The 24,782-nt window shown below is 37.2% G+C and overlaps 1 protein-coding gene across 10 annotated transcripts in view; it reads left to right on the forward strand.

The window, feature by feature from the left end:
• Positions 1 to 24,782, forward strand: part of CEP152 (centrosomal protein 152) — a 91,630-nt gene that overhangs the window by 51,612 nt on the left and 15,236 nt on the right. For 5 of the 10 annotated variants that reach the window (XM_042942106.1, XM_042942105.1, XM_042942104.1 and 2 more), the window contains 10 exons: positions 1,001 to 1,129; positions 1,720 to 1,829; positions 2,565 to 2,693; positions 2,840 to 2,975; positions 7,256 to 7,441; positions 9,047 to 9,328; positions 11,946 to 12,077; positions 16,646 to 17,296; positions 19,930 to 20,071; positions 24,404 to 24,571. In XM_042942106.1, the coding sequence (XP_042798040.1) occupies positions 1,001 to 1,129; positions 1,720 to 1,829; positions 2,565 to 2,693; positions 2,840 to 2,975; positions 7,256 to 7,441; positions 9,047 to 9,328; positions 11,946 to 12,077; positions 16,646 to 17,296; positions 19,930 to 20,071; positions 24,404 to 24,571 (2,065 nt within the window). The remainder of the gene's footprint in view (positions 1 to 1,000; positions 1,130 to 1,719; positions 1,830 to 2,564; positions 2,694 to 2,839; positions 2,976 to 7,255; positions 7,442 to 9,046; positions 9,329 to 11,945; positions 12,078 to 16,645; positions 17,297 to 19,929; positions 20,072 to 24,403; positions 24,572 to 24,782) is intronic. The other 5 variants (XM_042942110.1, XM_042942111.1, XM_042942108.1 and 2 more) reach the window with 4 other exon arrangements.

The following is a 24,782-nucleotide window of genomic DNA, read 5'->3' on the forward strand; positions in this document are numbered from 1 at the left end:
TGAACAGTGAAGGTATGTAAGAAGTTCTGCTATGAGAGCAATGCAAGAAATGCAAATGAAAGCAACTATTGGCTACCCTTTCCCCATCAAATACAATAATTATTTCAAGGCATTCCCTGCCATTGGAGGTAAAGAGAGTTGGACACATTTGTTCAGACTACCTGACAATGTACATTTGCATGACCTTGTGGGAAACAATTTGCCAATAACTGTCATGAGTCTTAAAAATTGTACCTGTTGAATAAAATATAGATCTATGAGGTAATAGAGATTATATAATAGAGATTATATATAAACAAATAAATGCAGAGATAGAATAGATGTTAAACTTGGTGTAAGATAAAAAATAGAATATTTGCATTGCATAGTCTCAAAGTATCTCCTCATAAGATACTTATTCTAAATTACAAGTAGGAAATTGTAGCTTTACAGTGATAGTGCCTGCAGATGCTACCTTCATTTATTGATCATCACCAGTGATGAACCACGTTGATCTCCTGTGTCTCCTGAAGAGTGCACATAGCATTTCTGTGGCATTCATGTAAAAAATGGATGACTTGAATTTAATAATGAAGTGACATCAGAGAAGCCCAAATTGAAGGCCATCTTACACAATAACTAGTTGATACTCTTAAAAAGTGTCATAGATTTGAGAGACAAAGCCTGAAGAACTGTCCTTGGATTGAAGGAGACTCATGAGCCATGACAACTCAATGCAATGTGGAATTGTCGATGAGATCCTGAACTACAAAAAGGACGTTAGAGGAAAATGGGAAGATTTTGTATAGGGTCTGTAGATTAGGTAACAGTGCTACATCCTAGTTAACTTCCTGGTTTTGATAATTGTATGGTGGTTATATTTGGGGATGATGATAAAAGTTACATGGAAGTTATTTGTGATGTTTTCACAGTTTCTTTGTAAGTATGAAATTATTTTCAAAACCAGAAGTTAGAATTTCTTAAAAACCTGAAAAACTTTTGATTTCTTTTTAACATTTAGAGTAAAACAGATACCACGGAAAAACCAACTGATCAATTATGGCCTGGGTCTTCTACTTCTGATACAATTGTGAAAGATGACATTCTGCGGCTTAAAAATGAAATTCATGTTTTACGACAACAAAATCAGGTGATGAAAAAGTTTCCTATATGTTGTGAGAATTCTTATGACCTCATTATATTCAAAGGATATAACCGACTTTTCAAAAAAAAGTTGCAGAGGCAACATGAGTTTGTAGACAGGTTTATTAGTGGGTGAATAAGGATTCCAGTTATTTCCCTTTATTGGCCATAAGGTCATCGTTTTCTCAAAAGGTAGGTTAGTGGAACTCCAGGCTCCTGGGTCTGTAGGAGCTTGGCTGCTGGAGGTGTTCTTCTCTGGACCAAAAAAGTTAAACCTTGTTTATATGGTTGTTAAGATTATTGAATCCTAAGACTTACTTTAAGAGATCACTTAGGGAATACTTCTCTGGCTAAGTGTTTCTATTTCATGTAGTTCAAAATGAATACAAAATTCTTAACTCTTAACTCCTGTCATAAAGCTACTTGTCAAATAAGTGAATCTTACAAGCCATAAGGAGTCTTTGTAGAATTATGAAAACGATACATCAGTGCTACAGGGTAGAGATAAAGCATGGAAGATAATAAAAAAAAAAAGATTGGACTAATCAGTGAATATGATGTTTATTTTCTCTAACTGCTTTATTCTTTTGTATCTAGGAACTTAAAGAAACGGAAGAAAAACTGAGAGATACAAATCAAGACTTATGTAATCAAATGAGACAAATGGTACAAGATTTTGACCATGATAAACAGGAAGCTGTGGATAGGTAAAGTCTATACAGAGGTCTAATGCCTGACTCTGCCCTTCACGGCCCTGCTCTCCCACCCGCCAGAAAAGATTCAAGAAAAATTATGGTGTGAACCTTCCCTACTGAGATCTCACTGAAGATGAGTCTGTGGCTTCTCAAATTAGAATTTAGAACACATTTTCCATAGAAATGATGTTATGTAGTGGGCTGGGTTCTATAGCACCATCAAAACTGCAGTTCATTGAGATAGTATAGCTTAATGGTTTTCATAAACTAGTCTGGGAAACTAGTCTTTATAAGGAAGAAATCTGTGGGAGGGAGTATGTCTTCCAATTACCAAATCATAAACTTGGAAACAGAGTTTTGGAACATAACATACTTGTGAGTTGGGTACTGCTAGTATCTATTTCTAATATAGATAACTTGGAATTTTGGAACTCTACCCTATTATTTCAATTAATTTTTTATAAACAAGTCCTCAACAAAGACTATTATCTTCTTGAAGGACTGGGGCATTCTCATATCCAAGTTTCTCATTTTTCTCTGGAAACATTTAAAGAGAGAAAATTTTGCAGAATTTAAGATCATCCACTAGGAATTAATTATTACTTTTGGTTGGGGGGAACCAATCTGACCTTAATTATAATTTGCATTAGAGAGAGGGAGTGGGAAAGAAAGGAAACCAATTTATCCTGGTGTTTCTAATAATGCTGGGCATTTCTTTAGATTCTATTGTCCGCTTTCTGTTTCTAGGTGTGAGAGGACTTACCAGCAGCACCATGAAGCCATGAAAGCCCAAATACGTGAAAGCCTGTTAGCAAAGCATGCTTTGGAGAAGCAGCAGCTCTTTGAGGTTTATGAGGCAGCTCGCTTGCAACTTAGGTGAGAATGAGAGAGTTTAGCTACCCTTCAAGCTCTAGAGACAGCTTTCTCCTGTTCTGTAGCTTAGAGGAAAATTGTTTTGCAGCCCTTGTATTTTTTTTTTTTTTTCCTGGTGGTCATTTGGTTGCTGGTTTTGTGTATCCAAGGTCTGACTTAGATAACATGAATAAGGAGATGGCTGCTGTGCAAGAATGTTACCTGGAAGTGTGCAGAGAGAAGGATAATCTAGAATCAACTCTGAGGAAGACCATGGAAAAGGAGCAACAGGCTCAGGAGAAGAAGGTACAGTACAAGTTCGTGTTGTGTTTGTTTCAGCTCTTTTCTCTGGCCTCACTATTGTCATGGAAACCAGTATACTTGTTCTCTTGTGAAACAGGGAAGGCCTATGGAGAAGTCTCTTTATTTTTGGCTATCACACTCTGATAGCTCACAAAATACAGTAAATATTGAGATGATTTTTAAAACCTCAGTAGAAAATGGCATACATATAGGAGAAAATGATTCTTCCTTATATTTATTCCAAGTGGCAAAACAGGGTTCTAAAAATAAACGAGAGTAGACCCAAACACTGTGAGTCTGAAACCCAGGGATTCTTGCTTTCCACTTTTGCTGGCTCCTTAGTTGAACCTACATAGTCCCGTGGGTGATGCACAGCATATTCCCTCAGAAACATTTTCCTCTGACCCATTTCTGTCTCAGTACCCAAGTGTCATTTTATTCTTCTGGGGAGAAGGGCAGGAATTTGAACTTGGGACTTAGGATAGGGAAGGTGGAGAGCTTTTCAGGGAAGCTCTCATTTTTTCGGGAAGCTGGAGGGGCTCCTATACTTTCCCCTCCTGCCTGAATCTTCCCAGTTGCTGTTGGTGAGTGTCCAGGAGTAAAATCACATGTAAACAGTCGCCCGTCTTTTCTTCCCTGTCCTGCCTGGAGCCTCATCCAGACACACGTCTGACTCTCCCTTCCACTTTGGACCAGCCTGCAGACCACAATTTGAAAGCCACCTGCGTCAAGATTAGAAAATATTTTTAAAAGCCTGAGTAAATGTTCTATACAGAGGTTTTCTGAACAAAGTTATATTAAAGCAGGCTCTTGCTACTACAGACTTTAAAAGAATAGAAAGAGCAGGTGAGGAATTCAGCTCTTTTAATGTTTGTATTTTTTTGAATAGATTAATATGGTGAAAAAACATGCCATGTATACATATCGTCTAATGGAAAAAGAACTTCTAAAGCGAGCTCTTTTACTTAGTGCTGACAGTATAAAAGTTAGAAGGGATCTTAAATTACTTAGAAATTAAGGACTTAGCTTTTCATAATGTATAAAAAAATTAAAATAGGGAGAAGATCTCTGCTGTGATTTTTTTTTCTTTTTAAATACATAAATTGACAAGAACAGAAGAGTAATTCTCTCAAAGAGGTCATTCTTTTCAGGAATATATTTTCTGGTACTTTTCAAAGAATCAGTTTGGCTATAAAATTAGATCTCATATAATCGGTCGTTTGGAATTAGCAGCTGCTGCTGACCAATACTGGCTCATGAATGCTTGTGCACCAAAGCAGGGAGGAAAGTTAAAACTGCTATTTGGCCCTTCCAAAAAATCTTACAGGTTAGATATTTTTCTTTAAAGATTTTAAGTTGTCATACAGTGAAATTGACTTTTTCATTTGGTGTTTGTTCTATACATTTTTAACATGTGATTTAACACATGTATAGAGTGATGTGGATACAGAAGAGTTTTATCACCCTATAAGACTGCCTTATGCTATCCCTTTGTAGTTAATACCCAGCCCCACTGGAAGGGCCAGTGTACTTAACGCATGAGAAGTGTAATTCCTTTCTTCTCTGGAATTGTTTAGTTTTTTTTATTTAGATTTATGTAAATCCATTACAAAATTTAGTAATTTTTATAAGCCAGTCATAACAGAACTTTAAACTTAAGAGAATTTATTTAATCTTTTCATATCCTAGGAAATGTTTCACACTCACAATGGAAGAATCTTATTAAACTCAAGCAAGCTAGGGAACTTTCATGGAAGTTCTCTGCAGGCCATAAGGCATTTTCCCTGCAGTTGACTTTCCGGTCAGTTACTTAGTCTGGATACTGAATTTAAAAGATAGACAACAGCAAGAGTCCTACGGTGTATTTTCCTGTTCCGTATGTGCTCTTTTCTGAAACAGTTGTTGAGTTAGACCATGGGTTAAGTAAGAGCTCAATGCCAAGTTTTAAAACTTTTATTAACACACGGAACTTTCCTCACATGTCAACCTGGCTTGTTCAGAGAGTGGGAGAAAAGTCATCCACACAGAACCCCTTGGACTCTAGTAATCATTGGAGGTCATGAATTTGCAGACAAGGCAAAGATGGACAATATTCGCATTCATAATGTCATTTCTGTATACGTTAGTCTCATCTGTACAATTGTAATACATGCTAAGTCAGTCCTTAGAAGTTAGAGGTTTTTTTTTGCTATCGGGGGCATGCAAATCAAGTGTAAATGTTTTAAAACTATTGAAAAATTTTCTTTAATGATAAAACTTTTAGAATTAGATATTTCTGTAGTATGTTCAAATGGCAGATCCCTGTGCTCAATAAATCTATTACTTCTGTAAAGAGAGGGTAGAAAGGTTTTCCTTGCTGTGGTAGACTGCAAAAATGGCTGCACATTCTTCCCATCACCGAATGCATGCCCCTTCGGAGTGTGACTTTCTAGCAGTTCTCAGTAAGAGGTCATCTGTTTCTCATCCCTTGGATCTGATTTTGGCCAATGGGACATTAGTAAACATTAGGCAAAAAGAGTCTTAAAAATAATTTATGCATTGGGACTTACAAGCTTGATACTCTCAGGAACTCTGTGGCCACCACTGTGTGAATGATCTGGGATAACCTGCCGAGTGATGACACATGTGACCATGTCATCTTTCTAGCAGACGTCAAGCTAACCCCCAGACGTGTGAGTGAGGCCATCTTAGACCATGTGCTTCAACTGCTTGCAGAGATCAGCTAAATTGACTCAGATCAGAATCACCCCCCAGATGACCAGGGAATCCTGAGAAATAATAGATGTTTGCTGTTTTAGTTTAGTTTTGTTGTTATGGTCAAGTTTTGGCTGGCTTATTATGTAGCAAAGCAATTGATATATGCACAAACATACAAACACACAGAAAATTGGTAGCAGTTTTCTGTTCTGGGTCAAAAGGAAAGTAGATACATATGGAAACAACTCCTGAAGCATAGATATACACAGGTAAGACAATGTGAGGATTCCTTTTAAAGTCAACAAAAAATAACTGTGATATGTGACATGACACTGGACAACTTTCTCAGCCACGTGATAGTTCGATTGTTTTAGTACAACTACAGTTTCTATGACCTGATTGTGAAGAAATGGGTCCCTTAGTCACTGGAGATTTTCTGAAATCATATAGCACTGACAAAAATAGATAGCATCTTTTTGGTATGTGCCATTGGTGGAGAGGAATCAGATGGGAATTAAGACCAAAATAAGCCAGGTCAGGTGTGAACCAGGAAAGAAACCAGACAACCAGGTAGCATGAATCAGAAATAATGGTAAAGAGACACAGAGCAAAAGCTCTTTTGCTGCGTGGCAATAGGTATGTGAAGTGTATACTTCTCTGGCATTATATTTTATGAGCTTCAGTGGGACCACCAGAAAACCGTTTCAAAAATTTTCACACTGGGGGCACCTGAGTGGTTCAGTCGGTTAAGCATCTCACTCTTGGTTTTGGCTCAAGTCATGGTCTCATTGTTGGTGAGTTCGAGCCCCGTGTTGGGCTGCGCACTGAGTACAGAGCCTGCTTGGGATTCTCTCTGTCTCTGCTCCTCCCCCACTCACCTCTCTCAAAATAAATAAATAAACTTAAAATAAAAATTTTCACACAAAAACCCTTATAGGTGATTTTGATCCCTGAGTAGAGTTTTGTTAGAGTTTTCAGATCAACTGGATTCCTAAAATAAACAGAGAATAGTATATGAATAGTTCAAATTATTAAATTTGTATCTGATAGTTGACAGTTACTATTTCATAATGCTTTAGCTAGTTTTGAGAAAAACAATTGTCTTTGGTAATGAAAAAAATATGCCAGTCTGAGTTTATTACAGGATGCATACTTTTAAGATAGAGCAATAATTTTTGTTTTATATCAGAATATATGTATTTCAGAAACGTACTTTTTTTTTTTTTGCCTGGCCTGTGATACCTAATGAGTCCCATGGTGGGTGGGGTGTAAACATAAATGTCAGTTAAACTCGTTAAAAAGTTGTTCTTCATATATTGAAAAAAAAAAAAAAGTTGTTCTTCTAGTAACATATTGATTGTGTTAGACGCTTTTTCTTTTAATATAGCCACCTGTAAATTTTTTATCCAAATATTTGAGATCCAAGCAGGTCTGTACAAGACAGTCTATTAAGCTGATTGAGTTAGCATGTAGGAAGATCATTTGTCTCTGTTGCTGCCAGTACCTGCCTATGACCAATATTTTATAAATTTGCCTTGGAGAATATTAGTATAATACAGAGATATTTACTTGAATTTTGTTTAAAGAGACAGCTATTGGAGGAAAGAGAAGAATATGTAAACAGACTGCAGGTGGAACTTGAAGAAAAGTACCAAGACACCCTTATGATGGAGAAGAGCAAGTGGCTGAAAGAACAAGAAACTGATATTAAACAGCAGGTTGACAATGAAGTGATGTTAGCCAAATCACACTGGGATGAGGAACAGACAGAGGTGTGGGTTAAAATTTCTTTTCAGTCACCATGTTTGGAAACTGTAGTATTAACTATAGGGAGACCGTTCTTCCTGAACAGACATAATTTTTCATTGCCAAGCACCTATGTGATCATTCATTTCACTTCTTGGGATTGGGCTTTGGGCAGCTTACAGTAGTTTTATTTCTTAAAACTTCTCCCCTCTCTTGTCCCTTCAGTGCAATTCAGGATATAATGGTTTTTGGAGGGGTACTTTTTGATTCCTCAAAATGAAACCCTCCTCTAATTTCATATTGTGGAATGAGTCAGATGACTCTAGACCAGTCTATAATAACAAATAGATAACCCATCCTGTGGATTAGAAGGAAGAAGTAATGACTGGGCAGGCTCAAAAGCACAAAAAATTACCTTTTACCTAAGTAGCAAATGAAATTACTAATAGTTTTCTAGAAAATTAAGAACCAGATTATGATCTTGAAAACTTAGCTGGAAGGGAAATCAATTTTCAAGCTTATCGAAACTAGATTCTTTGGTCTGCAAGATTGCTATTACCTGGGGGTGTGGCTACCTAACGGTGGATAGTAGACCACTGTCCTGTCTTTCAGCATCCCTCTTCTTCATCTCCCACCCCCACCCTCTGCAGCAGTTCATTAATCTAGTGCTTGCACCTGAAATTCTTTTACTAATCATTTTTTAATACAGAAATGTGTATTCTGGAATATATACATTTATGCCTGTAAAATGTGGCTAGCACAAAACAAATTCTCTATTTTTACAATGTTGCACATTGTTTTATATTTGAATCTGCTAACCATTTATTTACCAGGAAGATGAGATAGAGAAGTAAGGTTTTTGTGAGACTCTCAGGAAAGCATAAACTGCTACACAAGATTGCCATTTCAAATGCAGCAACATAGCCTGGGACTGTGGTAGCCAGGGAAGCAGTCTGAGACCTCTGGATACCCAGGAGGTGGGAACCAGGAACAGAGAAAAGCAACTTTTGCTGTTTCACAGTTTTGCCTCAGACTGACTGTGTTTTGATCCATCCCACTATCCTGTTGAAAGCAGAAAGTTGTCATTAAGACATCCTTCTAATGATGCCCCTCCTTCAATGCACAGTAGACTCAGTAGAATTTAATACCCTAACAAACAAGAGTCTAATGTGTTCAAGTAAGTAAAACTATTTTTAGATCGTGCAGTTTTAGGTTCATTATTTAGACTTAACCCAGTGCCTGCTTTGTGGAAAGCCTGGTGTTGATGGAAAAATACATATTAATAGTATAAATTTTCCTCTTAAAAAAAAAAAGAAATCATGCCACCTTTGTAGTGGCAATGTCAAAGCTTCCAGAAGGTTGCATCTTGAGAGCAAGAAAGCCTGACCTATTGCGGTATACTTCTATCTCCCATGTGATTTATGCCACGTACATTAGGGTCCAACAGTAACTTTCAGGATTTACTTGAATATATTTTCATTGACTAAGCTTCTAACTCTCATGTAATTACTACAACAATGTCTAGATGGTTTTCAAACACAGCTGTGGTTGCTCTTTTGGCTAGCTATTAATTCTGGGTTTTGCTTATTTGAGTGTTTTTTCTTTTCATACAATTTTTCTTCTGAAAACAGATCAAACAAGAACTTATTCAACAGCTCGAAAAAGAGTGGCAGTCTAAGCTGGATCAAACTATAAAGGCAATGAAAAAGAAGACCTCAGATGGTTGCAGCCAGACTGACCAAGTAACCACCAGTGATGTTATTTCCAAGAACGAGATGGCAGTCATGATAGAAGAACAGAAGCGAAAGATCCAGCAAGATTTAGAGCAAGAGAAAGAAACAGCTGTCAGTGGGGACCTGAAGAAACTCGAGGTGGAATTAGAACTCAAATATTGTGAAAATATAGCCAAACAGGTAACAGGTTTATTATAGTACAATTATTGGAACTGCCTATTAATGAAAACCTGTAAAATGCTACCATTGAACTTGTTCATAACTTTATACTTTGAAAATTTTGTACATTCTAGGGTAGAACCTCTTGGGTTGTTACAAAAAGTTTCTTCCACTGTATTTCTGTCACAAAGCTGTTACCCCTCAGTTTTTCCATGTATTCTTTATGTTTACAGAGTGTTTGCTCCTCTGAGTTTGGTCTAAGCGTTCGGGTGCTTGAGGTTAAAGGTGGCGGTTTTATAACTGGATGAAGCACATCTTAATTAAGAATCTTTCATACCTAACTTTATAGAAGGTACTCCACTGAAGTAGTTATACATAAGCAAACTTAAAGCAAGTGAGATATTAGACAGTATTTGCACTGCAACTCACAGAGTTGAATCTGCAGGCACTCCCCTCACATGGGACTTTGTCTGTAAATCCCATACGCTGCCAGAAAGCGGGGCCATTGCCTCCCCTTAGAAGCACTCAGAAAGCTAGCTTGCTTTTAACTGGGGCATGTTGTTTGGTTTCCAAGAAATGTCAGCCTGAGTGAGCTGTGTTAATGAAATAGCTCTGTGTTAATGCAATAAAGAGTTTTTGTTGGTTTTATCTACATTATTATAGTGATTCTCAAAACTTTTTTGCTTCAGGATGCCTTTAACACTTTTAAAAACTCAAGACTCTGAAGAGTTTTTCTCTGTGTGGGTTATATCTATTTACTGTATTGGAAAATATAAATCTAAGGAACTTTTAAAAAAACAAGAATACTGGAGCACCTGGGTGGCTCATTGGGTTAAGCGTTTGGCTCAGGTCATGATCTCAAGGTTCATGAGTCTGAGCCCAGTGTCGGCTGTGCGCTGGCCATGCAGAGCCTGCTTGGGATTCTGTTTCTCCCTCTCACTCTGTACTCACCCACTCTCTCTCTTTTTTCTCTCTTTTTCTCAAAATAAATAAATAAACTTTAAAAAATTAGGAAAATAAAATCTGTAAAAAAAAAAAAAACCAAGGATACTAAACTTGCCATTGGCTGTCAGAGCAGTGATAAATCACATAGCATGACACCATTGTATTAGTTACACATGCAGGACTGGGCGTGAAAAAAATAAAGTGTGAATATTACTTTGAAAATAGTTTTGATCTCACAGACCACCTGACAGGGTGTTTTGTCCCATAGAGGTCCCTGGACCTTAATATTCCTTATTTTGTATTTACAAACGAAATGCTTATTATGCAGTCTTAAAATAATACCTGAAGTAAAGTTTTAAAAAAATGTATTCAGCTTTTGATAAATACTTGGAATTCTGCCTATTTGTTAAGTTGTTCTACATGATTTAAAAAAATTTTTTTTTAACGTTTACTTATTATTGAGAGAGAGAGAAAGAGCATGAGCATGAGAGGGGCAGAGAGAGGGAGACACAGAATCCAAAGCAGGCTCCAGGCTCCAGGCTCCGAGCTGTCAACAGAGCCCGATGCGAGGCTTGAACTCGCAAACTGTGAGATCATGACCTGAGCTGAAGTCGGATGCTCAACCGACTGAGCCACCCAGGCCCCCATAAGTTGTTCTACATGATTTTAGAGAGAATCCTTATAGTATGGAAACATAGCCAAATCTGTGTAATTGTATCAAAGGCATCTTCAGTCAGTTAAATCATTTCCTGAAATGTTTAAGGTTTGAACAGAGTTAAGAAAATGTTCTGTGGACAAAGAGACATGTTTAAGGGTGCTGTTCTGGTATATATACAATTACAGATGTTGTGAAGAAAAATAACATCATGTAGTAAGAAAGGAAATATTATTAATAACCTTTGGAGGAATATAAATTTCTATAGGGGCTTTATCTTTTCCCCATATTTGTAACTCCCTAGGTTTTACCTGTAAATGTATTTAGCATTTTACAAAAAAATTCAGCCCCTTATGTCAACTCTAGTTTTGTATGTTTATATGGATATAGGTACGTGTGTATTTATATTTCAATACAAGGAAATAAGGAAAGGTTATTTAATAAGTGACCTTGTGGTAACCTGTGACAGATTTACCAACAGATCACCCTCATAATTCATCAAGTCTTATATGTTTGCCTGAATTGCTATATCACCCTCATTCTTTAGTTGCAAACTCATTACAGACAGCAGGAAAAGTTGCTTGGTACAAGGCTCTAAGCTATATTGGTGCATGCTTGTGTGGGTTCATGTGTTTATATGTACGGCATGAGGACTGTGGATATGGTGGGTGTACTGATTGGGCAGCCCTGACCCCAAGCAGCCTCTCTGCATGTCTTCTCCTTTTTCTTAAGATAAACAGGAATTTCTTGGAAATGGCAATTGGTACTTTGTATGAAGCTTTCCAGTAATGGTATTGGCTATCAAACATTTATAGATTCCTACTTTTTGTGCTGGCATTTGCATGGGACAGTATGGGAAGTTTAGAACAGAAGGATTAGAATCTACTGTTTGGGATCAGGTGGGCTGCTTGAGGTCAGTGTAACGTAGTGCGATATGATGTAAAATACACATGAAACCATAGTTGCTAATTGCGAATGGGATCTTTCTGAAATTTTATACCTCACTTTACTGCCTACTCTTGCAATATCCAATTGCAGGTAGAAACAGCTGTGCAAAATGCTCGTCATCGATGGCTGGAAGAATTACCTGACCTTGCAGAGTATAAAGCACGTGTAAGAGCAGAACAGAAGAAGTGGGAAGAGCAACAAGAGATCACTGTGGCAAGACGGGTGAGTGCTCTCCTGGAAAAAAGCTTGAGGAGGGCCTCTCTCCTGATGTCTCATCTTAGTTCCGAGAATCAGTATCTCCTCACAGTGTTGTGGAAGGATTAAATGCAATAATGCATGGTAAGCATTAGCTCAGAGCCTGACTGATGGCATCTGTTCTCATCATCAGGATGCTGAGGGAGAAAGAATGTATTTTAGGGTCTTGAAACTCTCATAATCAGGAAGGTAACCTTAACAGTGAAACTAAATCCTGTTCTGTCTTGCCCTATCTTTAGGGGAAATTGAGAACAGGTGTTTATCTGTTTAGTAATAGCTACAAGGTATCCTTTTGCATGCTGGAAGTTTGTTTTCCCTGCTTTGTCAGTAGTCTTATAATCTCCTTGGAAAATAGCCAACTCTCCTTACCAGAGAGGTCATGTTGTTTGACCAGAAACATAAGATATTATAATCATTTGCATTCTTTATTAGTGTAAACCAGTTCTAATCAAAATGCCAATAAACTGAACATGGTTTGAAATTTGACCCTAATTCTAAAATTTACTTGGAAAGGACTAGGAATTTTTTAACTGTTCTGGAAAAGAAATAGTCGTCCAACCCTAACACATAATAGAGTATGTTGGAAAGCGACAATTCAGTGTTGAGTCACAAAAATAGAATTTTTCATTTTGTATTACACAGACTTCAGAGATAGGCCCAATTATGAATAGAAATGTAATTGTTTCAAAACAAAGGAATAAGGAATTATTCCATAATAAATGGTCTTAGGATAGCCAGATAGCACTTTGGAAAAATTAAGGTTACCTGTGCTTGCATCATAATAAAGTCTAAGTTGATGAAGAAGTTGAACATTTTTACATGAAAGTATAGAAGAAAGAAATTGAATACCAACATCACTCAGTTTGGGGACAATAGTTGTAGTAGCAAAGATGTATGAATAGGATATAAGAGATACAGTTAAAACATTTTTGCTTTTGTAATAAAAAAAAGTGAGAGGATAATAAAAAAAAGGAAAATAAATGAATTAAACATAAGAAACATTACTACTAATATGTGGTAAGAAAAACAATACAAATTTATAAGAAAACAAGGAGCTGTGGAGATAAGTACACCAACAATGTCCAAATATGACAATTATGTACAAATATGAGAAGTCCAAATAGCAAACTTAAACTGCTATTTTATGCCATATGTATGTCTTCTTAATTATAATACAAAAAAAGATAATAGATTGCAGTGTTAAGTGTATACTATTCTCCCAACATGACAACTATTTTCAAAATAGTATAGGTGACAGACATTGTAAATGACTCATATGTTGTATTCATAATCTTATTCCACAGAATACTTAAATAATTCAGCATAAATAAATCTATTGTAACAGTTTTCTTAAGTTATGTGGTAGTACACAGGTGTTCACTGCATTATTTTCTATACTTTTTAAGTATGCTGAAATAGTTTAAAAGGAAATTTAAGAGGGAGAGAGAGGAAATAATATGATGTACATGTGACTCAGCACTGAAGTCAAGAAGAATAATAAAGTTGGTTAGTATATAGAAAATAGGCAAGAGATTTTTTTTTAAGTTTTTATTTTATTTTTTATGTTTTTGAGAGACAGAGTATGTGAGCATGTCAGGAGGGGCAGAAAGAGAGGGAAAGAGAGAATCTTAAGCAGGCTCCACTCTCAGTGCAGAACCTGACACGAGGTTCTATCTCACAACCTTGAGATCGTGACCAGAACCGAAATCAAGAGTTGGACATTCAACCAGCTGAGCCGCCCAGGGACCCCAAGAGATCTTTCCTTAAGAACATAGAAGACCTGAATGTATGTGAATGCAGAAATACAGGAATGAGAAGACAGTGTGTTGCTTCTCAAACTTTATCAGGCATGAGATTCACCTGGAGGGTTTGTTAAAGCAGATTCCTGGGATTTATTCCCAGAGATTCTGATTTGGTGGGTCTGGAGTAAATCCTGAGAAATTTGCATTTCTAACAAGTTCCTAGGGGATGCGACAGTGCTGGTTTTTAGACCACACTTGGGTGTGAGTAGCACTATTCTAGATAATTATTCAGCCACAGAACATAATGTTAACATGTTGTGAATCCTTGGTCCAAACCAAAGAAGGTGACCTAGGGCCAGTTTCAGTGCATTGGTGGGAGGGTTCTTGGGAGATTAGAGTGATCCATCAAGCTCCGTGAAAATTTAAAGCCGGTTATCCAGAGTCCAGAAGTTGTCAATTGGTTCAGTGGTTCTTAAACTTTGCTGCATATTAGAAAAACTTGAGGATCTTTTAAAAATTACTGTTGCTTGGGGTGCCTGGGTGGCTCAGTCAGTTAAGGGTCTGACTTCGGCTCAGGTCATAGTCTCAAGGTTCGTGGGTTTGAGCCCTGTATCGGGCTCCAAGCTGACAGCTCAGAGCCTGGAGCCTGCTTCCCATTCTGTGTCTCCCTCTCTCTCTGCCCCTCCCCCACTCATGCTATCTCTCTCTCTCTCTCATAAATAAATAAACTTAAAAAAAATTACTGTTGCTTGACTCCTAGCCCCCAGGCTTTATGTTTTAATTGGTGCAGGATATGGCCTGGGTATTAGGATTTTTTTTTTTTTTAATTTTTTTTTTTAAATGTTTTTATTTATTTTTGAGACAGAGAGAGGCAGAGCATGAACAGGGGAGGGTCAGAGAGAGGGAGACACAGAATCTGAAACAGGCTCCAGGCTCTGAGCTGTCAGCACAGAGCCCGACGCGGGGCTCGAACTCATGGACCGTGAGATCATGACCTGAGCCGAAGTCGGATACTCAACCGACCAAGCCACCCAGGCGCCCCTGGGTATTAGGATTTTTAAAAGCTTCTCAGGTGATTCTACTGGGCAGCAACTATCAGGAGCCCCTGAGTTGATTAATGCTGTTAAATTCTCCTCCCACAACTTCATGTGAGAGGATGCACACCTTTGGAGAGGTTGGACAGGTCCTCCCGATTCCATGGGATCTGCCACCTCCACCAAGTCACCTGGTAATGGTCTCCAGGCATCCATTGTGACAAGACTATTTTCCCTGAAGGTACTCTTTAAGCATGTTTCACATCACTACTGAATTATTCTGCTAGTAGCGAAAGAATTTTGCTGTGCATTCCTTTGTAAAGCTCATCTTAGTGGGTTCCCTTAGTAAATTTGAAATAGAGTTCAAAATTTGGATTTATGTGCAACTATTCAGGAGCACTTATTGAATAAAGGTGTATAACATGTTTTAGAATTTTTACAGTTGAAGGTGTTTGCTAAGATGATATAATAGCTGGAAATTTAGGAGACAGATACCCTATCTCAACATCCAGAGCATATATGTATACAGTACTGACTTTCAGCAGCCACCGCTGTCCAGGCCAAGCTTTTGGAGATGCCCACTTCTTTCAACACTTACATCTTTGTGACTTGTTTGAATTTATAAAAGGGATTCAAGGTCATTATCCAGTCTGCTCATTATGTAGATAGAGACATTAAGTGTGAAAGAGATGAAGTGACTTTTCTAAGGCCATTTAGCCAAAAGTAATAACCATATAACATTTATTGAGTCCTTATCTGCCAGGCTCTGGACCAAGTCCCTTAAATGGATTTTCTTTTGTCATTTAACCCTAATGCAATGCTATCAGGGAAGCTTTATAATTATCCTCATTTTATAGATGAGGAAATAGAGTCTCGAAAGAATTGAGGAATGGGCCTGTGGTCCCACAGCTGGTAAGTTGACTCTAGCAGTTCTGTTCTGTTAAGCACCTTGCTGGGCTGCAGTCAAAGGTAGGATTAGAGTTAAGCCCAGGTGTTTTGATTCCCTGTGACATTTTGGTTATGTACTATTACTGTGTGTGATCTGCGAGTCTTGTTATTCTGTTATAAAAGACAATTAGATTAGTGAAAAAATGACTTTTTCTGTCTAGTATTGTCATTTAATGAACTGCTCTAACCACTGTGATGCCATTAAAATACAATTATGTTTGTCAGCACGTTATGCAGGTATGTGTTATATTTCTAAGTAATAGTAAGATTTCTTTATGAGGCTGCTTTCGCTTCCTGTAAAAGATACTTCATTTGTCCTGGGCTTAGGTAAAATTTGAGGCTCTATCTGTGTAAAACTAATATGAATTTTTCCCCTAAAATTAGTTTTGGATAATTGTCTAATTACAATTTTTTGGAGTCAGTTTAAATTTCTAGTTCTCCATCAAGAAATGGATGTCTTTTACTTATTTATTTTGTAAGTTTCTTTAATTATTTTGAGAGAGAGAGGGAGAGAGAGACAGAGAGAATCCCAGGCAGACTCCTCACTGCCAGCGTAGAGCCCTATGTGGGAGCTCAAACTCAGAAACCATGAGCTCATGACCTGAGCCCAAACCAAGAGTTGGACACTTAACTGAACCACCCGGGCACCCCCAAGAAACTGATGTTTTTAAAATACCATATGACCTAAAATACTAGGTGATCTAAAATGGAGAAGATCTTTGAGTATAGTATATTTTAGGACAATGTCTTATCCCAAATAGTTATGGGGAGATCATAAAGAATTTTAAATGTACATTGTTCTGCCTTTTAGATATCATTTGCTATTTCTGAAGCTAAAGAGAAATGGAAAAGTGAGCTTGAAAACGTGAACAAAAATGGAATACCTAGGAGGGAACTGGAGGAGAAGATTCATTCTCTTCAGAGAGAGCTTGAGTTAAAGAACGAGGAAGTCCCTGTGGTTGTCAGGGCTGAGTTGGCGAAAGCCCGGAGTGAATGGAACAAAAAAAAGCAAGAAGAAATCCACAGAATTCAAGAACAAAATGAGGAAGATTACCGGCAATTTTTAGATGATCATCGAAATAAAATTGATGAGGTGCTTGCGGCAGCTAAAGAAGACTTTGTGAAACAAAAAACTGAACTCCTTCTTCAGAAGGAGATGGAATTGCAAGCATGTCTAGACCAGAGTCGTAGAGAATGGGCTACGCAGGAAGCCAGGCGGATCCAACTGGAAATCTATCAGTATGAGGAAGACATCCTAACTGTACTCGAATTTCTCTTAAAGGACACCCAGAAGGAGCATGTCGGTGCTTCAGAGAACCAGCAACTTTTGGAACTCGTGTCGACTTGTTCTTCAAAATGGGTGTCTGTGCAATATTTTGAAAAACTAAAGGCCTGCATACAGAAAGTATTTCAAGATATCCTCTCCCTAGCTACAGAAAATACCGGCTCAGAATGGGAAAAGGTATGTTCCTGATAAGTGGAAAGAGCTCTTAATAAGCATCAGAGATGATTGTAGCAGTTGCCTATGGTTATTTTTTCCTTTCTTCATTTTACAGTCTAGTAGACATAAAACTTGTGTTTTTACCAGTGGCTTAACAACTTTTTGTAGGAAATCCAAAGGATTTCATTTCTTTTTGCCAAAAAAACTTTGCTTCTTCATAGTGCCACAAATATGAAGCAGAGCTTTTAGACTCTAGACATCTTTTTCCTAAAAAATATATGCTGTTCTTTGTAAGGGCCTGAGCTTTGAGAAACTGAATAACTCTCATTCCTATTTTTGTTTTTTGGGCATGACCACTTCAAGAAATATGCATTGTATTAAACTAGAGTTTCTTAAGAGCTTCTAAAGAGTTTGGAAGCATATTTCTTGCCCTCAAGGAATGTATGTCACAAAGGCAAAAGATGCCAACCAAGTACAAAAAAAGATGTAGAAACAAGCAGTTAGAGGTATGGCTCACTCACACGATACTCTGAAGCCAGTTTACTTGGTGTACTATCTATGTGCATGTGGCATGAGTGAATTGTATTCTTTTAATTGTCTAAGTAGTCTCTGACACCAGCTTTTAGTTTCTGTGGAAGATCTGATAAAACCAAAGTCTTCCTAGCTTATGATTAAAGAAATGAGGTATGCATGAAAAATCCAGAATAATATCGTAGGTATTGTGTTTAGCCAATTTCAACATTTGGAATTAGAGGTAGAAAACATTCCCAATATTAATAAGGTTTGTCTGAATGGAGAGACATAAGAGTTAAGTTTCATTAAGATATCATGATTAAAGATTTTCAAGGCCAGAATTGAACATTTGGTATTAATACTTACTGGAATGTGTTATAAGCTGGGGGGAAAAAAATCTGAGTTCCACTCCCCACACTTGAGGATAACTAGTCTGTTACCTGTGTACCTCATATACTATAGTTGCTTGTCTGAAAAAGAAGCTGGGCCTTTCCACATCCTAGATTTGAGATAGTACAGAATTTTACAGCCATAGCTTACCCAAATGATTAGTCTACTCCACCCCAGTCCCCCAAGTAGATACTGTTATTCTTGATTTCACAAAGATGTTACTAGTTAAGAGTTGCTTTCAATGTAAAAATAACTGGGCAAGATCACTTCCCATGAATAATGCTTATACTACTTTACTGAAAATTTTTGGAAAAAATAATTAAGATCAGAACTACCTACAGCAGGTTTTAAGCATGAACAGTGGTGGGGAAATCATGTTATATGCTTTCAAGTTTGCTTTCCTGAAAAGATCATCTCTGCTGTAAAAATCAGGAAAATATGACAGCTTTCTTCTACTATTAGTATATAATCAATCCTGCGGTCTCTGTAGAGGGCTTATGATTGTGCAAGCAGTGTCAAGGTCATCTATATGACTTAATGTAGTTCACATGTAGGGACAGAGTCACATAATTTGGCTAAGAACTTAGACTTTTGCAGCCTTTGTTGGGTGGGTTCAGATTCTATTCCTGGGGAAAGGGAACAGTAGGCTTTGAAATGCCTACTCTGGCATTAGTCACCGAAGAATTCTTGATCTTCTGCTGTTTACCTCAGCTCAGGACCTTGAGGTAAAGCGATGATTTTAGGCAATGGTGATAAGTTTGCAATATAGGTGCCATAAATATGAAGAACTGTGAATTGTAATTGGTAAAATTTGTCATTTTTAGAACTGCTTATACAAATTAAAATGGGAAAAAATGATCAATAAATATAAAACAAATCCTCATTAAAATAACTAAGATGATCAAAAGTTTCTTAAAATGGAGAGGATACAATGAATTAAAAATGTATTTCCAAGAAAATGAATGCCTTATCGGGATACATTAATATAACAGGTCATAATGGAAAAGAGTAAAGAGAAATACCATTTGGAACAGAATTTTCATACAAGTTTAAGGATGTGTGTTCTGTCTTTAATTACCATCAAAGTCAAGTTAGAATTAAGACAAGAAGGTTGGTGTTCCTGCGTTTTCTGTCATCTTGGCTTTTCTCCAGTTATGAGCAGAAACTGGAAACTGTCTACCTTAGGGTTCAACTTTTATTACTCCTTCTGGCCTCAGCATCATTGCCTCTTGGTGTTCACATTTTCTCTGTAACTACTCACCTCTGCTTCTGTCACATATCGTAGGTAGGTTTCCTAACAGTCAGTTAAATAAGTTTCTTATGATCAAAATCAAGGCTTGAAGGATCAAGCATGTATGGTGTGTTTTAGGTAATTAGACAAGGTAGCTTACTCAAGATCACCTGCTCTGTTCCTTTAGGATTTAGTATGTCCTGTGATTTGATCACATAAACTATTAAAATATCTTAAACTCACATATATGCGTACAAAAACTATATCTCCTATCTGTCTCCTAGTCGGCCCACCTGTCCTCTGTCAGATAATGGTCTAATTTGAAAATTATGGCTACAGCAGACTAGTTCATAGTAATGACAATATTCATGTAACACCCTAAGAAAAGTACTGGTGATAGTTTAGGTAAGAGTTTTTTTCAGGCAGTGTTTCCTTTTTATATTTTTAATATTAGCATTCTAAATAGGGAATTGCTTGAAGATTTTTACATGGCATTAACTAGGAAGATTATCTCTTTCAGAAAAATATGGCCAGGATCTCTAAGGATCCCGTCACAGAGGTCACTGGCAGAGGAGACCCTGGAGTCCTGGCAATCCTTCCTGCACCTACTTTTGGACACTGCGCTCAGTCCTTGGCCTTGCAAGAAACAGAAGCAGAAGCTGGTAATGGGATTTTATTCCTACTGGTCTCTGTAACATTCGTAATCACAGTTCCAGAGGGTTACTTTAAGAATAAAAGTAAATCAAAGATGTGTATAGCTTTTTTGAGTGAACAAGTGGGTGATATTACTCCTACCTAATCTGTGTCTTCTCCCTAGATTTAATTTTGCATTTGGGAAACAAGGCCACTTTAGACCCTTTTAATTCTATCTTTTCATGGTCTTCCCCCCATTCCTAAGTAGTTCTTATTATAAGGAGAATAATGAGAATTTTAATAGAATAGTCATGTTTTTATTCTCTGGCTTTATTGAGAAATCACGGGTTTCACATTAAAGAATTGCCAAATAACTGAGACCTTTTCGTTCAAATTATTGAAGCTTATTTCAACCATTTTTTAATCGAAATCTTTCTGAAGAGGTGTTTGCTGATTTATTTGTGAATTTCTTGAGTGTAGGAGTAGTGTTTTATCTCTTCCTCTCCAATACATGGCAGAGTGAATGGCACATAGTTTGTGTTCCTTGAATGTTTGGTAAATTAAGAGTTTAACGTTTCCATGATGACTTAGAGTTTATTACGAGAATGAATTATTGTACTGTACCCCCCTGACCTATTCAGAGCTCACTAAGGAATACTGATTGGGCTTACCTTGCCTCGTCACTGAGAATTTTGAGCCAGGAACTGACATACCCTTTATTCGCTCCATTCCTTTTTAAGATAATGAGATCTTGTAGCCTGCTCCTTCCCTCCACCTACACACACCCACTCTTTCTGTTTCTTACCTGCTGTCTCCATTGCAACCTGGAAAAGAACTAAGAATTACCAGAACAATTCATATGTACTGGGTCAATGAACTTAGTTTCCACAGTTTTTAATTTAGTAGGTAATGTAACCAGAATCGTAGAGGATTTCTGCCTTTCCTAAGAAGTCAGTTGACTGTTATTTTCCTCATCGTCCATAGACCCTTTTTCCTTTCTAGGTTCTAGGTGGTTGAGAACATCTTATTGTTAATTAGGTGTATGGGAATACATCCTTAATTTGTAATTTGTATTTTGTTTCTTTTCAGTGTGATTGTGTGTCTCTTGTTATATTTAGAAAAACCAGAGAATTCTTAAACATTTTATAAAATGGGTAGAAACAAGTTTCAGATATTATTTGGCTTTGGGAAGTCCTATCAGTGTGAAAGAAATTAATTTTTACTTAAGACAATCAGACTACAAAAGTTTTTTTTTTCTTTCTTTAGTCTTTGTTCCCTAAAAACAAACACATTAACAAATTCATTAGAGAGGACTACCACCATTATTAACTGTTTGGTCATAGCCTCCTAATATCTTATTTTTTTAAAGTAAGTTCAATATTATGAAATACTTTATACATGCAAAGAAAATATGTGATGTGCATGCAAGTTATGAAGCCTAGCAACCAGGAACCCACCCATTTGGCTTAAGAGCTAGAATATCACCAGTACCATTGAAGACCCCTGTCTGTTTGACCACAATCCCATCCCTGTAACTTCCTTACAATCCAAGGTAACAAATATTTTGATTTTTAAAAACTATTCTCTTGCTTTTCTTTATGTTGTGACCAAAGGTGAGTATCCTGAAAAAGTTGTTGTTTTGTCTTTTAACATTATAAAAATGGTTTACTATTTATTGTAGTCTTTGTAACTTGTTTTTTTTCCACTTAATATCAAGCTTCTGAGATTTGTCTGTGTTAATGCATGTAGCTCTAGTTTATTTATATTGCTGTGTAGTATTCCATTCTGTGAACATACTATAACTTTTTCTGTTGTCAATCGTCGTTTGTCTGGTTTCCAGTTTTACAACAGTATCTTAAATGAAAAATATAAATGCCTTGTATGGCACCAATGTGATGCTTTATGAATTCTTTGATGCTCATGGACATAAATGGCACCATTTAAATGAAACTAAGTCAGAAAAGAGCTAAGAATAATTTTGTTGGACCAATGATTTTACATCAACATTTGACCCTGTGTCAGTTTGTGTTTGTGTTCCTACTTAATTATATCAATTGCGGTAATAGTAATCTATTTTTTGTATCATTTTTGTGTGTTATTTAATTTTAAGAATTCTTTGTATTACTAATAGCAATAGCTGTTATTTACTACATGCTGACCTGTGCCAGGTACTGTGCCACACAATTTTTATAAACGTATACGTCCTGGCAGTTTTATTCTTATTTTTTTAAAAACTTACTTACTTGGAGAGAGCAAGAGAGAGTATGTGCGCACATGTGAGTACAGGAGGGGCAGAGAGAGGGGGAGAGAGAGGATCCTAAGCAGGCTCTGCACTGTCAGTGTGCAGCCTGATGCAGGGCTCGAGCTCATGAGCCGTGAGATCATGACCTGAGCCGAAATCAAGAGTCGGACACTTAACCAACTGAGCCACCTGGGTGCCCTGTCCTCCTGACAGTTTTACATCTTTTTTTTCATTTGGAGACAATTTTAAATTTACAGAAAAGTCACAAAGTAAAAATAGTTGCAAATAGCACTCACATACCCTTTACCTAGATACATATGTTGATAATGTTTGACACTATTTTGTGCTCTTCTGTGTGTGTGTGTGTGTGTGTGTGTGTGTGTGTGTGTGTATGTGAACATTTCATTTTTTTCCTGAACCATTTGAAGATGTTCTATATATTGTGCCCTTTTACCCCTAAATAATTGTGTATTTTCAAAACATGTAGTAAATTTAACATTCAGTGAAAATATTGTGTCAACCTGTTCGGACTTTGTCTAATTTTGTCAACTGACCCACTAATTTTGTTGACTGACCCAGTAGTGGCTTTCATTATTTTTCTCTCTACAGTACAAAAATCTGTCCAGGGTCAGGTATTATCCCTCCATGTCATGTCTTTTTAGTGTCTTTTAGTCTAGAATATTTCCATAGCCTCTTTTTGGCTTTTCTGACATAGACGTTTTTGAAAGACTTACTCTCCCTTTCCCCAGTGCTCCACCCCACCCCTCGGTTTTTTGGAACTTTCCTCATTTTGAGTTTTTCTGATGTCTCTTCATAATTAGGTTCAGGTTGTGTCTCCTTGGCTGATGCACTGCATAGGTGATGTGTTATCACATGTGGAGGTGCCCAGTGTCCATTTGTCTTTTATTGGTGAAGTTCTTTTGAGCACCTGGTCAAAGTGTATAGTTTCTTCACTGTATAGTTACTGGGTTCCCCCACCCCCATAACTAATAAGCAATCTGTGTGGAGACACGTCTAAGACCATGAAAATGTCCTTTTCATTAAAACTTTCCCTTATGTTTAGCAATCATTGATGATGCTTGTCTGATCCAGTCTTTACTGTGGCGGTTGCAAAATTATGAGTTTTCTAGCTCTAGACTTCCCTCTACTTTAACCAAGTTGGAACTTGGCATGTAATAATTGTGCATCCTCCTGCTAGTTTGTATAGTTATTTATTTGTCTTTTTGTTCACTTACCAGTCTGCCCATCAATCCATCTACCTACCTCCTTACTTACCAGCTTAACCTACTTAACCATCTATCCATCCATTCCATTATGGAATTATTGGTATGACTCATGAATTCCTTTTTTTTTTTAAAGTATTTTATAATTCATTAGTATACTTAGTGTTCAAATTGTCCCATATTCAGGGGCACCTGGGTGGCTCAGTCGATTGAGCGTCCGACTTCGGCTCAGGTCATGATCTCGCGGTCTGTGAATTCAAGCCCCGCGTCGGGCTCTGTGCTGACAGCTCAGAGCCTGGAGCCTGCTTCGGATTCTGCGTCTCCCTCTCTCTCTGCCTCTCCCCCACTCACGCTCTGTCTCTCTCTCTCTGTCAAAAATAACTAAACATTAAAAAAAAATTCAAATTGTCCCATATTCAGCTAGTGGAGCCCTTTCAAACTGGCTCCTGTGTTCTTGTGACATGCCTGTGTTTTTTAGGAATTTCTTTCTGGCATTTGTCTTGTATATACCTTGTCCGAGTCCTGGAGTTACTGGATCCTTGAAGATCCTTGGTTCCTTGTCATGGGAAATGGTATTCAATACTAAGAGTTGAGCATTATGTTTCATAGCAATTTTTAAAACAGATGGTATGATTTAATTTTACATAATAAAAAACTAAGTCTCAGGTTATATAATATACTCTGAGGTACACTGCCAGTAAATAAAGAAGATTTAAACCCAGGTCTCTCTCTCTTAAGCATCATGTTCTTTTCAGTTACACTGTCACCTTCAGTCCCGTCACCTGGTTTCCTTCCTTCCCTCCTTCCTTCCTTCCTTCCTTCCTTCCTCCCTTCCTTTCTTTTTTAGTTCTTAGTCCAAATTGATATAAAAGTTTGCTATCATTTAATTTTTACAGATAAGAAAAAGATCCTTGAAATTAAGGATTCATGCTGTGGACACTGCTTCCAAGAACTTGAAAAGGCAAAGCAGGAATGTGAAGATCTGAAAAGAAAACTGGAGAAATGCTGTAGGCATCTTCAGCATTTAGAAAGGAAGCACAAAGCTGTAGTGGAAAAAATTGGAGGTTAGCATTCAAAGTAGCACTACTACTGGCATAAATCTCACTGATCCTTGAAATATTCAAATGTGACGTTTTAGTTAACGTAGGCACCGATTCTCTGAGGATTAAGGTAAACTAATTTGGACCTTATTTTTACTAACCAAATTGTTATTACTGAACTACAAAGAGGAAAATTGGAGCTCTGATTAAAAGGTCACATTCCTTTCTTCCTTTT

Source organism: Panthera leo, chromosome B3, assembly GCF_018350215.1.
Source record: "Panthera leo isolate Ple1 chromosome B3, P.leo_Ple1_pat1.1, whole genome shotgun sequence".
Taxonomy (NCBI): Eukaryota; Metazoa; Chordata; class Mammalia; order Carnivora; family Felidae; genus Panthera; species Panthera leo.